The sequence below is a fragment of the Mangifera indica genome, chromosome 1 (assembly GCF_011075055.1).
Source record: "Mangifera indica cultivar Alphonso chromosome 1, CATAS_Mindica_2.1, whole genome shotgun sequence".
NCBI lineage: Eukaryota > Viridiplantae > Streptophyta > Magnoliopsida > Sapindales > Anacardiaceae > Mangifera > Mangifera indica.
The window spans coordinates 23,079,124-23,093,041 of record NC_058137.1 but is presented as its reverse complement, the minus strand read 5'-3'; the positions used below and the strand labels follow the sequence as shown (position 1 = coordinate 23,093,041).

The following is a 13,918-nucleotide window of genomic DNA, read 5'->3' as shown; positions in this document are numbered from 1 at the left end:
ATATCATTATTTTATTTAAAATGTATTTATCCGTATCAGTAATATATATTATATTATAAGATATATATTATATATCGTATATCAAAAGGTATTGATAACTATGTTTAAAATCAACAAAACCCAATAAAGTCATGCTTATTGAACCAACTGAAATTCATAAGAATTGTGTCTTTTAAGCTCAATCAAGTATGGCCAAATGACTATTTCCCACCCAAGGTTTAGTATAAACATAATTTTTCACTCGTTAACTATCAAAAATCTAAATATTTACCATTCTGTTAAATTTTACTATTATTATCAGAGGTAAAATTGTTATTTAAAAAGAATATTTTAAAAACTAAAAATTTATCACATTTTCATCTCTTAGGTTCAAAAACTAGCAAGTCAACCCCACCAAAACTTAGAAAAACTGACATTACCTCTTAGATTTTTGCGATAGATGTTGACAACTAGAAACGACAGTGTTCTCCCTTCCTCCCGACTTCTCTCTTAGTCGCGATCCATTTTGGACCATCTTCTCTCTTTACCTATGGTACAACGAAGAGATCGAGATCTGAGTTTCTTTGTCACGTTATCATGCAACGAAGAGATTGAGATCTCTTCGTCACACAACGATACGACAAAAAGATCGAGATCTCTTTGTTGCACAATGAAGAAGCCTAGATCTCGATCTTTTTGTCACACTATTGATAAGAGGAGAAGATCGGAAATAGACCACGGCTGAGAGAGAAGCCTGGAACGAGGGAGAACGTCATTGTCGTTGTCGACAGCTACTATAGAAACCCTAAGGGGAAATCTAAGTTTTTTAAACTTTTGGTGGAGATGACGTTATTAGTTTTTAAACTTAAGTGTAAAAATGTAATAAATTTTTAGTTTAAACTTTTTTTTTTAAATGATAATTTTACCTCTGATAGAAACAGTAAAATTTAATATAAAAATAAATATTTAAATTTTTGATAATTAATATATGAAAAATTATGTTTACACTCAACCTTAGGTGAGAAATAGTCATTTGGCCTTTAAATCTCTTTCCAAACAAATTATCAAAAAAATCTCTTTCTAAACTTTGATTATATTTCCCAAGATATACATATTTAAAATTTCTAATTACCAAAATGGATATTTAATGATACACTCTAGATATTAATTTATCCTTCATTAAAAATTATCATAATCAAGTGATAATTAATCATTATTATCCTTAAAACATCGTAATTAAATGTAAATCCCCCTAAATTTTGCGGGTTCTAAGTGCCGTATTTGTTCTTGAGATGAAAATAGTTTGCACGCTTATCCCTAAAGCAAACCGAAGAAAAGGCAAAACCTGAGTTTGTGCTTGTGCCAACTCTTTGTTGTAGATTTGGTGTCATTCTTCTCCATCGAATCACTTATCTTAAGGTTTTATTTGTGGGGTTTATCTAAAATTGATCTGATGATGGGTTTTGGTTCCTCTTTCTCCTCATCGTCTAATTTATCTGCTTCAGCTCAACCCTTCACAGTTGATCGTTCTGTATCGAAACCCCTTGTGGATTTGAGTGAACCACCTTTGAATTGGCTTAATACTCACCCTTTGTCTTTTGATTCCTCTATTAAAACTAGTAATTTTGTCGAAGCCAAGCCTTATTATCCCTCTTTTATATCGCCCACCTATGATGACTACACTCAATCCTTGACTAGCTTGTGGGACGGATCAAACGCTTGGAATTATCCCAAAAACGATATCAACGTCTCTGATTTTCCCGTTCACAAGGATCATATGGATGCAGGTTGTCTCTTTTACTAGTACTTTGCTTTTTGTGTTTTGATGTTTATAAATTTTTATTAGTTCTATTTAATTGTGTGAATAGAGATTTCTGTAACAAGATTAGCGTCTGAATTGTTGTTATATTTCTGAAGTATTGAGTAAAACTCGCCTTTATAAACCATTTTGTAATGGAAATGTGTAGTTTAGTGATGAGGCCTCAACCGGGTTCCTATAATCCACCTAGCTATCGAAACCAATGTTTTAGATTGCCTTAATTCAAATTAATTTTTAAATCTCGAGACCATGTCCACCTGTCACCATTAAGCATTAGGTGACTGGGAGCTTAGCAATTTGGGAGCCAGTTGGGTCACTACAATCTACCAGTCTTTTTAAAGTGGCAAATGTGTAGGCTTTTTACCTTGCTAGGTCGTTTCATGAGTTTGCAAATCTCTGCACAAGCCTGTCCGCAAGGAGCGTCTGCTTGTGTGGTGTTTGTTTTTATACCAATTGTTACTCAGACAGTAGGGAGAGCTCATCCTTCAAAATTGAGTGTAAGAGGAATGCTTATATGGCCAATTATCAAGCCATAGCTACTTGTGTGAAGCTCAATTGGGTTTGGTACATAAAATGGGTTTTTTTTTTTCTTTTGCCACCGTTTCTTAATTTTTTATGGTCTTGTGTGATTGCATTTTCTAGAACTGGATTAGCTTTTGTATTGTAAAAATGGGTATTTTGATTTTTCGTTTGTTCTTAAATATATGCAGTAGCACATTCACCCAAGGTCCTACACCTGTGTGAAGAGAAATCTCAGATGCTTGGCTTTGACAAACTGGGATCTTGTAAAATTGATGGATTTGATTATAAATCCTTCTCAGGGCAAAATACCGAGTTCATGCCTGTTGAGTATTCAAGCAAATCATATGTTGGACCCAGTTCAGTATTCCCTGAAACCTATTCTCTGGCATCATATGAGAAAGTTATTAATCCAAATGATATTACATCAGTCAGGAAATCTTCCCCTGGGCTTGTCATTAGAGCACCAAATACAACTTCATTTAACAATCAAGGAATTGGCAGCCTTGATCTCACTATGGACTTTGCTGCAAATAGTAATTTATTTGAAGGCAAAGTTCATGTGGATTCTAGTAAAGGAAACTGTAACCTAGAAGGGGATAATCTTAGTTTTTTGGAATTATCCACAGAAAAGAAAGAAAAGCTGTTGAGCAACATAAGTGTGACTAAGGATCCCTTCAGGACAAATTCTGGACTTCAGGTCACTCATAGTAGTCCAAGTGGTAATGAATCCTTGAATTGTTTTGAGAATTCTTCTGATAGTTTAGATCATTTTAATCATGCTGTGGATTCACCCTGCTGGAAAGGAGTTCCAATTTCTCATTATTCTGCACTTGAAACCTGTGGGTCTGCCCCTCCACAACTTACAAAGACAATAGAAGCATGCAGTGGCTCCAATCTTACTGGGCCAACCAATAACACTATAAAGTTTCAGAAACCAAGTGAATTTCCAGTGCCTTCTCCAGAAAGAATTTCTGTTGCTAAAATGTTAATTCAGGAATTTGGATCACTTGGTGATGTGAAAGAAGGATCCTACCCTCTGAAATCAAGCTATGGCCATGGGTTTCAGCTTTCCGATGATATTGAAGAATCAAGAAAAGAATATGCTCTCTCCAAGAAGTCATTCTATGGGTTAAATTTGAAACCTTTCCATTCCACACAACAAAGTCTTGAGGAAGGTAAATTGACTTCAGAAAGAAAGTGCAAATCAGGCACTGGTGTTGCAGATGTTGGGATGAATACTAGTGATTTCTCAGAAGGTTGTTCATTACATGTGCCATTCCATGCTACAGAGCATGTCTTGAGTTCACCTCCTGCTGTAGAAGCTGCCCCCTCTGAGCCTAGTAAAATGTGTGGCAAAGAATTAGCTCCTAAGATTTGTGTCCAGACATTGATTAATACAATGCAGAACCTATCAGAATTGCTTCTATCTTATTGTTCAAATGAAGCATGTGAATTGAAGAGCCAAGAACTTTCTGTCCTTAAGAATGTGATCAACAACCTTGATAAATGTATATTAAAAAATTTTGGAACTGTGGTCCCATCACAAGAATCTTTGTTTCCAGAGAAAACTTCTGAATTTCTCAGGGAGTTGCCTAAGCTTCATAAGGTATGTTTTTCATGCTAAAATTTATTACATTTGAAAACTACTCCTCTGGTATTTAAAAAAGAAAAAAACAGGGTACAGGTTGCACATTCAGTGGATTGTTTCTGTTTCTTTTGTTATTTCTCTGGTTAAAAAAAATTAGCTTGATTGACACACACAGGGACTGCAGCATATATACCTAGATAAATCATTCACCCTATGCTAAAGTCATTAGAAAACTGGAAAATGGTCCAACTTTTATCTTTTTAATAAAGACTGCCATGCACCTTTTATGTTTTTATTTTTGTAATTGTCGGGTCTGGTAATTTCGCTGCTTTAGAATCCCTGCAAGAGCTTATTTGTAAACTAGGTGACTAAGATTTTTCTTCATACCTTAGAGCAGAGATTTATTTGCAATGGGAAACAAAATAAACTGATGACTCCCATTCAAAATAGTTAGAAAACCAGATAGATATCAGAGATCTGAAAGTTCCATTTTATCAAGCTGAATGACCAAAAACACTCTTGATTGTGACTTATAGCCTTTTTCTTGGACAAAATTGAATAGGATACTTCTTTGGGATCCTATTGATAGTTATTTTCAGGAATTTGAGAAACTACATTACCCATTCTTGAATTAATATTCTTGCAATTATGTAAGCATATGCATATATAGATTTGATGCCTTTTGCTGTTGGTTCTGTGATGCTTAAGTATACTATTTGGTACTTTTCCATAAATTTTGCATATATCATAATAATTGTTAATCTTAGATGTGTTCTTTCCACATCAAGTAAAGAATTTTAAAGTGAGTTCGGTAGTCATTGTATCATCATAGTTGCTGTAATTTTTTCTTATAATGGTTCTATACAATTGGTTGCTCATTTTCTATAAGTTCAAGCTTTTAGGTTTAGTGGTACTGCTAAAGTAATCGTCTTTGACCTATTGCTGATGTGTTCAAATCTATAAAATCCTCCAGTTTATTAATAAATGTTCAATATAAGTAAGATGGATGTGTGTTTGGATGATGTGATGAGTCTAATGATTAATTTTGTTTATGCAAGTGAATGGGCATGTAATTGTTGTACCTTTTCTATGTACTTAAGGCTTTCAATGTGGTATCCTAAGCTGAATGATGTTTCCTTCAGGGAGTGACCATGAGTAAACCTCAGGTGACCAGGGCAGCAGCTGTTACTGATCTGAATCGCCATCATTATCAGCATGCCCAGGAGGGAAGGAAGCACTATATTGCATCTGATAAGTTAGATGATAATCTTTGGAATTTTGCTTCTTCGACGGATGTTGTAGATAGAGAGAAAGATCGTAACATGACGCAGGTATATTATTTACTTGCTTAACTTCTTCATGTCTTATGAACAATCATTCTTGATCATTATTCTAAATACAAGGAAAATTGATTCTGAAAAAAGAATATATTTGGTATTATTCAACAACCATTTTTTTCGAAGCAATTTGCTGCTTTTTGATTCAAAATATAAGAAAAATACTTGCAGTAGCTGTTTTCAGATTAATCTCCAATGTTTGTATAGAAATGGAACAAAACTTTTAAGTTTCTTTCTCAATTTTCGGAAATATTATTCTTAAATGGTTTAAGTGAAAAGAACAAACCAAATAAGGAGTCATTAAAGAATGAACATAACCTAATCAGAGTAAATAAATTGTGTTTGGTTAATCAAATGTTCCCAAAAAAAAAAAAAATGGTGTGATACCGTTAATTGTTGTATTTTCCAGAAAAGGAGGGTTTTGCAAAGCTTCTTTATCAAATGGTTCAAAAGGTTCTGCAAAGTTTTGTGTAATTTGTACAAAGATGCATTCCTGAATCTTTAAAATCTCAGTTTAATTTCCGTTTGTATTTTGTAATGCATTTTAAAATCAAAATTTTAAGCCAAACTTGGTATGAATTTCTTTGACATGGATCATATGATTGCAGGCAATAAAGAAGATTCTTAGTGAGAGTTTTTCTGAAGAGGAAGAAGCACAACCACAAATACTCTTATATAAGAATCTGTGGCTGGAGGCTGAAGCAGCATTGTGTTCTGTCAATTATAAGGCTCGCTTTAATCAAATGAAGATTGAGATGGAGAAATGCAAGTCTTTTAAATCGAAAGGTTAAAGTTTTAAGTGAAAACTCCTCTCCCACCTTTTTTAAGCATTCACCTTTTATATTTAATATTGTATTCTCATGTTCCAGATTTGTCTGAAAACACTACAGTTGCTTCAGAAGTATCAAAAAATAATGCAGGGGTGGAGAAAATATCATGTTCCTTTTCTCCTGATATAAACATGTCTGATGAATTGAAGCCTGAGGTTAATGATGATTCAATTCAGGATGTTCCTGTTACCGCACCTCTGATTGTAACCACAGGCGATCATCCTCATGATGTCATGGCCAGATTTAATATTCTGAAATGCATAGTGGAAAGTGCAAACAATACAACAGCTATAGATGCATCTAAGCTATCAAGCTCCCAAGTTTCTTATGATCTGAATGAGTATGACAGAATGGCACCTGCAGCTAAGGATGATCAAACCCCTGACCTGTCATCCTGGGGTTTGCCTGTCTTGAGCCCAACAATTCTTCATGATAATCCTGAGGCTTCCATCATGGCTAGATTCCAGATCCTCAAAAACCGTGTTGATAATACAGTTTGTGCAAATACAGATGGTGTACTCCCACAAACTTTCAATCTTGATTTTGCAGGAGTGAAAAAGCATGAGCCAGCTGAGGATGAAGTTTTGGACAGGAATATGGAACCTATCTCGTTGCATAACTTTTCTAGCCATGTTGAAGACAAGTTAACAACGGAGTTCTGTCTACATGTTAAGGATGATCCTGTGATCCACGTTCACAGGACGGACAGGTTGGGAAATCAACTTCCTGGTTCTCCTTATGATAGTTCATCATCGGATTGGGAACATGTGTCGAAGGAAGAGTTGCCAGGGCAGAATTGTTGAAGCCTGCAGTGGACATTGGTTACTACTACTTCAAGGGTCAAGTCTCTATCAGAAGTATAGAAAGGATCTTTGCTTTCCTTGAATCTACTGCTCTGTGTGTCTCTTGCATACTAGTTCTGGTTCTGAACTTACGACTATCACTTGTGATAACTGAACATAAAAGTGTGTGGCCTTAAGTAGACTTTTTATAGACAATTGAACATATAAATGGAGCTACTTGATCATATTATCAACTTAATCCCTATAAAATTCAGTTTTTTTTCTTTTTTACACAATTAGCCTTAAAACTCAATATTTTGGTTTCTATAAATATAACAATAAAATTGTAGGAGGTTGTTTGGTTTGAAAAATGTTTTATTACTAAAATTAGAAAATTATTTTGAAAATAATTTTTTTTGAAATAAAAATAGGTTAGTATAAATAATTATTATATTTGATTAAAAGTAATAAAAAAATATTAATATATTATTTTTTACTTAAATATTTTTAAATTTAATTATTCTAAAATATTTTTTATGTTATTTATTATATTAATTAAAAATAAGATTATTTTTATTTTTAAAAAATTAATAAATGAAGATATAATTATAATAAAATTAAGATTACTTTAATTGGTAAAAAGTGTTAATTAAATTATTTTTTATTTTATTTATTATATTACTATTAATAATAAAATATTAGTAAAATATTTTATTACATATTAATCAAATAAAGTAATTTAAGAGTAATTTTTTTATCCCATGAATAAAACGTCTACTATTAATAATGATTTATCATTATATAATAAAATAATTTTAAATTAAAAATAAATTAATATATAATTATTAATATTTAAATCAGTATTTACTATAAGTTTATGTAGTATCATTTTAAATATAATTACGTAAATTTGAATATAATTTCGTAAATTGATTGTTTAATGTGGCCTCATTTCATTTAACATTATAAGAACATTTTCCTGACTACATTTGACCACAAGAGAACTATGCCCAACAGTTCACAAACCAGTTCATTAATGGGAATGATAAAGAAACTAGTGACATTCATTCATTAAAGAGCCATATTATGTTAGTATATAATTATATTTATATATATATTTATATATAACAGTATACGATCAGGTATTATTTTATTTTTAATTTAAAATCAATTACTCATATAATAACACATAATATATACACATTTATATATTAAAATGATATTTTTGACCTTTTTTTATTTATAGTACCTCTTAAAATAGAGATTTACAAAAAAAAAACCTGGGTTTCTTTTTTGAAACAATAAAATTACGTATATATATTTTTAATATACAAATATATACACATATAGATATATTATCGTATAATTAAATAATTTTAAATTAATGATATAATAATATTTAATCATATGATGATATATTTATATATTTACGTATTTGTGTATTAAAAATATATATAAATAACATTGCTTATCTATCATAACACTGTGTGCCCCCCTCATTCATTTAACATTATTAGATTTTGGCTGCAGAATAATTTTATACAGGCAAGCAAAATCACAATTTTCTTTATTATAATTTTTTTTTTATACCGGAAGAAATACATACAGTGGGGGAAAGCCACTTTCCAAACACCATGACAATTTAGAAGTCAAAAGCAGTATGCACTCAAGGAAAAAGTTTCAAACACTCTTAATAAATTCCATAATGTGAGTGTTGAAAGCAGAGCAAACCACTTGGAATCCTTGGAAGCCTGAATCTTTAGCCAAGGCCTTGAATTCTTGTTCAGTCCTCTCTTTTCCTCCTGGATTATGAGCCAACATTATACAGTCTATGTGAATAGTCACCTTTGATGAAAGACTTGGATCTGGCATCACTGGAAGAATACATTCGCAAACAATCACTTTCCCATTATCTGGAAGTGCTCCATAGCAGTTCTTCAAGAACTTCAAGCAGTGTTCATCGCTCCAATCGTGACATATCCACTGCAAGATCAAAGATATGTTAGATGTCCCTGTAATTGATCTGGAAGGGTGGATATAAATCGGACTGAGCCCTAATATCTCTTAGGCAGTTCGGTTTAAATGAAAAATAGTCTAACTCAAGTTTAATTCGAGTTTGTTGAGCTAATATTATGAGTGATTTAAATTTGGTTTGAATAAAAAATTATTTGGTTCGGTTCAATTTAAGCTTAGCTCAAATTTATAGTTTAAATCAATGGTTCGAATTTGTGGTTTGGTTTGGCTCAAGTTGGTAGTTCAAATTTATGGCTCATTAATAAAACGAGATCGTTTTATTCAAATAATATTAAAAATCATTTATTCGAACTTAACTGAGCCACGAATTTGAATCATCAATTCGAACTATAAATTTATGCTAATACAAACCACGAATTTAACCCGAATCGAGCAAAAAAATTGAATTATTGATTGGAGCTATAAATTCAAATCAAACTTAAGCTAAATTAAACTGAACACCTTCTAACTTGAGTTTAGCTCAGTTTCTAAAATGAACAAAATATTTTGGTTTGGATTCATCTCAAATTTAAATTTAACTGAATCAAATAGAATTGACTTTCAAAATCAAGCCGACTTAGATAGGATCCAACCCTAGTAAAGATCAAACTCACCTTCATGAAAATGGCGTCTCCTTTTGGTACACTAACAAACATGTCTCCACCAACGTGCTCGATGCCAGGCAAAGATGGAGCATCGTCAATAACATGAGGCAAATCAAAGTTGATGCCTTTAATGAAAGGGTATTTGGAGATAATCATGTGGAGTGTGGCTCCAATTCCGCCACCAACATCAACCAAAGAATTGAGACCCTCGAAGCCTCTGTAAGTCTCAAGAATTTTCTTCATGGTGATTGTCGAATGTGAAGACATTCCATTGTTAAAGATCTTGTTGAATCTGGGATCTTTGCCATGATACTCAAATGCTGTCATCCCATAGGCCTTGTTAAATGGAATTCCACCTTCAAGCACAGCATCTTTCAAGAAGTACCTAGAAAAATAATTTAACCATTTTGCAAAAGTATTTTCAGTAATGAGTAAAACAATTAATAATTTTTTAAGAGCAATAATAGCAATTTCTTTGTGCTTTCTTATTCAAGAAGAGCATAATAATGGACATTATCCAATTCCAAATATTTTAGTGCGGTTGGTGGGTGCTCACAAGAATCAAGAACCCGGCCTTAAGCTAAAAAAATTAGAGTTAATAAAATTGAGGGAGTATTAAAATTTTTAAATAAAAAATCTAAATTAGAATTTTTATTACCTTTACAAAAACCTTGAAAATAAAAACTCTATCAAAAGCTGACCACAATCCTACGTAATGGTTTGCTTTATGGAAAGAAATATGTGGGTCTGGGTCTGCCTAAACTATAGAATATTTGGTTGGTTTGGCTGTCGACAAAGTAACCTAATACTCAATAATAATACTATTATAAATCTTGAACTCACTTCATAAGAGAAGAGAAGTCATGTACATGATGACATATTTTCTTAGTAAAATTTAATTATTCAAACCTTTTCGTCATGTTCTGATTTGGATCACCCAAAGTTCTGGTTCCAGAAGGAAAGTTGAGTTGTTTTATTGATCAAATGCATTGGTGAAATATTATTATTTTTTAATTAATAAAATTATGTATATAATTTATATATATAAATAATAATATATTATTATATAATTAAGTATTAGTTTATTTGTAATTTGTAATTATTTAATATATAATAATAAGTTGTTGTTTATATATAAAATTATATACATAATATTATTTTTTTTATTAATTGAACCCAAAATAAGATAATTTTAACTCAAATTTAATTGGATTCAAATTGAGTAGTTTGATAAATATTTCATGAAAACCAAATGTAAAATAAAAATACAATGAATGATGAACATGACATATAATTTACACTAGGTACTATAAGACAATTGAATGAGGACAAATGAAAAAAATAAAGAGGATGTGGAAAGGAATTATAGGAGACAACTCACCAGCTCTCCATCAAAATTTTATCTTGATTCATGAGAGAAAGATCACCGAGACTGACGCCATCCTCATTTCTGGTAAGAAATTTACAGACTTTTCCAAGGCCATAAAGCCTCTCAACTTTTCCATCAGGAAGATTACGCAGAGAGCAAGTAAGAACAGAGTAGCTGGCGAGGAGGCGCAAAATGCGATCAAGCATGGTGGGGGCATCTGGGTTCTTTGTGGGGAGCTGAGATGCGATGTCGTTTGGAGAAACAAAAGCTCCAGGGCCTGCTTTTTTAATGATCTCCAGAAGGTCAAGTTCAATGGCGGCTTTGAGAACCATGGGTAGAACTGAAGCGCTGGTTAGTTGCATGGCAAAGTGATTAGCTTCTTCTTCATCTGAGACTTGGACTGGGGTAATCTGAGTTTCTCCTGTGGAACCCATTGTTGAAGCGAAATGGTTGAAAATGGAGAAGAAATGAAGATAATGGAAGAGGATTTTTGAGAAATGTTTGGACAAGACACTGGTATATATGATGGGGTTTTGGTTTCACCAAACGTTAGTGTTGGTCCCATTTACAGGTGCCCACCACCTAAAAGTTTTTTTTTTTTTTTTTTTAAATATACCAATGTGTCATATTAAATAAATAAAATTTTAAATTTAATAATTATTATATTAAATATTTTAAAATTTTTATTTTATTTTAATATAAATAAATCTGGAACTCAAACGTTTTTGGGAATAGAGTTTAAGTATTTTGCAGTTTTTACCAAACTATCCCTTCAGTTGAGATCCACCACCTAAAACTTGGCCCCACCCATTTAACCCCTTTCATTGTTTCTCATTCTTACGTTTTCATGGCATCACCTTTTCCATAAGGGGAGTCCAAAATAATTTTGACAAATGTATGTACCTTTTTGGCTTTTTCTACTTGGGATGATATCAACTCGAAGACGCATCTTAAAAATTCAGAGAACAAGTTTCTTTTTAGAAGTTCGAAATCTGTTAGCTAACTTAAACTGTTGAAGGGTATATAAGTAATTTACTAGCAGTAAAAAAAAAAATCAAAGATTAAAAATAATATTTTGAAAAGTTAGGGGGGGGGGGGGGGGTGCTTGAGTGGTTCACGTGGCAAGAGTGTTGACCTAGTGAAACAAAACAAAGAAAAAAATTTGCTCTTTTGTCTGACATTTCTCAAGAAAACCAAAAGTCAAAGTGTGAGCGCAGTGTTTTTAGAGTAGAAAAACAAAGCAACAATCAGTAATTGACAACGACGATGGCAACTCATTGAACGGTGGAGCGTCGGTGGACAAAAGCGGATATTCAATTGATACATGAAATACATTAGTAAAGGTTGACAAAGCTTTACGGCTACACAGCAATGGACAAACAGTGGAAGTTGATGACGGAGCGTTTGTCGATGTTGAAGAGTTAGTCGGGAATGCGAATCAAGGCTAGGCAACACGGAAAACAGGTGCATATTTGGTCACCCACGTTTGAAAAAATAAGTTGTGGTTTTTGCTTAAAATGTTCACTGAACGATGAATAATTTTAGGATTTTGAAAGTATAGGAAGACAGGTTGAAATCTATAAACTAGGGTTATAGCATTTTGGTTTTAGTGACTTGATATCTCTATTAGGGTTTGGTTTTTAAATATTATGTTTTGCTTGGTTGGGAAAGGGTTGGTTATTTTATCATAGGCGCCGTTGAAACATGATTTATTCAATCAATGAAATTATATATACATATTTTAAATACATATTTAATACATGTCATTATATGATTATACGATTTTAAATTAATAAGAAAATAAGGGTTTAAAGGTATTTAATCACGTGATAATACACATAAATATATATTTATTTGTGTACCCAAAATGGATATCATAGTATTGCACTTGTTGTATAGTACGAGAAGAATAATCAAATGTTTTATCAACATTGTAGTCCTCGATGAAACATCGTTGCAAACATTTGTAATGTAGTTGGGTATAAAGTTGTGGATCTAAAGATGAGGTTTGAGATCTCTCCTTAGTTTTGTGCTATCTCACATTTACTTTGGTTTTTTGGATCTTGCTTGGACTTCCCCTTGTATCTTTGTACAATATTTTTTGTTCTATATAATACTTAATTTTGCCCATAAAAAGTTTATGCTAATTCGTTTATGGTTTACAATTTAGGAGTTAGGATTCAAAATTTATAGTTCATGTTTCAAGATTAGGTTTTACAATTTAAGATATAAAGGTTTCGATTTTAAAATTTTAGGTTTATGGTTTACGGTTTAAAGTTTATTGTTTACAGTTAGAGCTTCATAACACTCTCAGGCAAATCTCATAACAACAAAACACAAAAAAAATGTTGGATATGTATATGCATTATACATCATTCAGAGATATTAAGATAAAACTGATTAAATAACTTATAAACTTTTAAACTATCAATATACATTTTGATTTACAAAATTTAAAATCGAAATCATGATGAACTATTTATATGGACTAGGATGTTAGAAGTTTAGGGTTTGACTTTACGGTTTACAATTTATAAGCCATAGGGTTTATGTTTATGGTTCATGACTTTAGGTTTAAAATTTACGATTTATGATTTATGGCCTATGGTTCATGGTTTTAGGTTTGGAGCTTTCGATTTACTATTTAGGACAACACTATTATACATTTTGTTTTATTTAGTCCTACAATGACAGGTGAACAAAAGATGAAATATGCTAATAAATATATGCAAAAAATAAGAAAAATCTTTAATAAATACTTCAGTTTAACCTTTTTACTATAAAACATTTAAAAACCCCTTACAACAAAAAATCACATCCTGTAAAATTTATTTAATCCTTACATCATCAAATATCAAATAACCTCCTATTTTTCGTCATTAATGAAAAGTTGTATTTAAACCTAAGAACAATTTTGATATTATTTAAAATGTTTATCTAAATTCCCTATAACCTATGATGGATTGACTAAAATCATATAAAGTATAAACCATCTAAATTAATTAATTTAATTAATTACCCTAATGTTATTTATTATATATAAATACATATAATATAACTCTTTTATTGTCATA

At 31.6% G+C, this 13,918-nt stretch overlaps 2 protein-coding genes across 4 annotated transcripts; one reads left to right on the top strand and one right to left on the bottom strand.

Annotated features, from left to right (window-relative positions):
* The first annotated feature begins 1,186 nt into the window (after positions 1-1,186).
* LOC123220193 lies at positions 1,187-7,148 on the top strand. 3 transcript variants are annotated; one of them, XM_044642257.1, is made up of 5 exons: positions 1,187-1,766; positions 2,509-3,926; positions 5,051-5,239; positions 5,854-6,031; positions 6,136-7,148. In XM_044642257.1, the coding sequence occupies exons 1-5, from the start codon at positions 1,433-1,435 to the stop codon at positions 6,876-6,878; spliced, it is 2,862 nt and encodes a 953-aa protein (XP_044498192.1). In that variant the 5' UTR covers positions 1,187-1,432; the 3' UTR covers positions 6,879-7,148. The 3 variants fall into 3 exon arrangements, with proteins under 3 accessions (XP_044498192.1, XP_044498201.1, XP_044498183.1); XM_044642266.1 differs by having other exon boundaries at positions 1,192-1,766; positions 2,620-3,926; positions 6,115-7,148; XM_044642248.1 differs by having other exon boundaries at positions 1,196-1,766; positions 6,115-7,148.
* Positions 7,149-8,397: 1,249 nt separating this feature from the next.
* On the bottom strand, positions 8,398-11,345 carry LOC123209138 (caffeic acid 3-O-methyltransferase). The gene is made up of 3 exons (XM_044626972.1): positions 10,857-11,345; positions 9,485-9,860; positions 8,398-8,840 (listed from the first exon to the last, which is right to left on the bottom strand). The coding sequence occupies exons 1-3, from the start codon at positions 11,276-11,278 to the stop codon at positions 8,538-8,540; spliced, it is 1,101 nt and encodes a 366-aa protein (XP_044482907.1). The 5' UTR covers positions 11,279-11,345; the 3' UTR covers positions 8,398-8,537.
* Positions 11,346-13,918: the final 2,573 nt, after the last annotated feature.

What these genes read in the sequence shown, in the direction of transcription:
- LOC123220193 (XM_044642248.1), top strand. Translation starts at nt 1,433, where the DNA reads ATGATGGGTTTTGGTTCCTCTTTCTCCTCATCGTCTAATTTATCTGCT. An exon ending in AAGATCGTAACATGACGCAG is followed by an intron (nt 5,240 to 5,853) that starts GTATATTATTTA and finishes ATATGATTGCAG; the next exon opens with GCAATAAAGAAGATTCTTAG. An exon ending in CAAGTCTTTTAAATCGAAAG is followed by an intron (nt 6,032 to 6,114) that starts GTTAAAGTTTTA and finishes CTCATGTTCCAG; the next exon opens with ATTTGTCTGAAAACACTACA.
- LOC123209138 (XM_044626972.1), bottom strand. Translation starts at nt 11,278, where the DNA reads ATGGGTTCCACAGGAGAAACTCAGATTACCCCAGTCCAAGTCTCAGAT. An exon ending in AAAATTTTGATGGAGAGCTG is followed by an intron (nt 9,861 to 10,856) that starts GTGAGTTGTCTC and finishes TTATTTTTCTAG; the next exon opens with GTACTTCTTGAAAGATGCTG. An exon ending in GAGACGCCATTTTCATGAAG is followed by an intron (nt 8,841 to 9,484) that starts GTGAGTTTGATC and finishes TTGATCTTGCAG; the next exon opens with TGGATATGTCACGATTGGAG.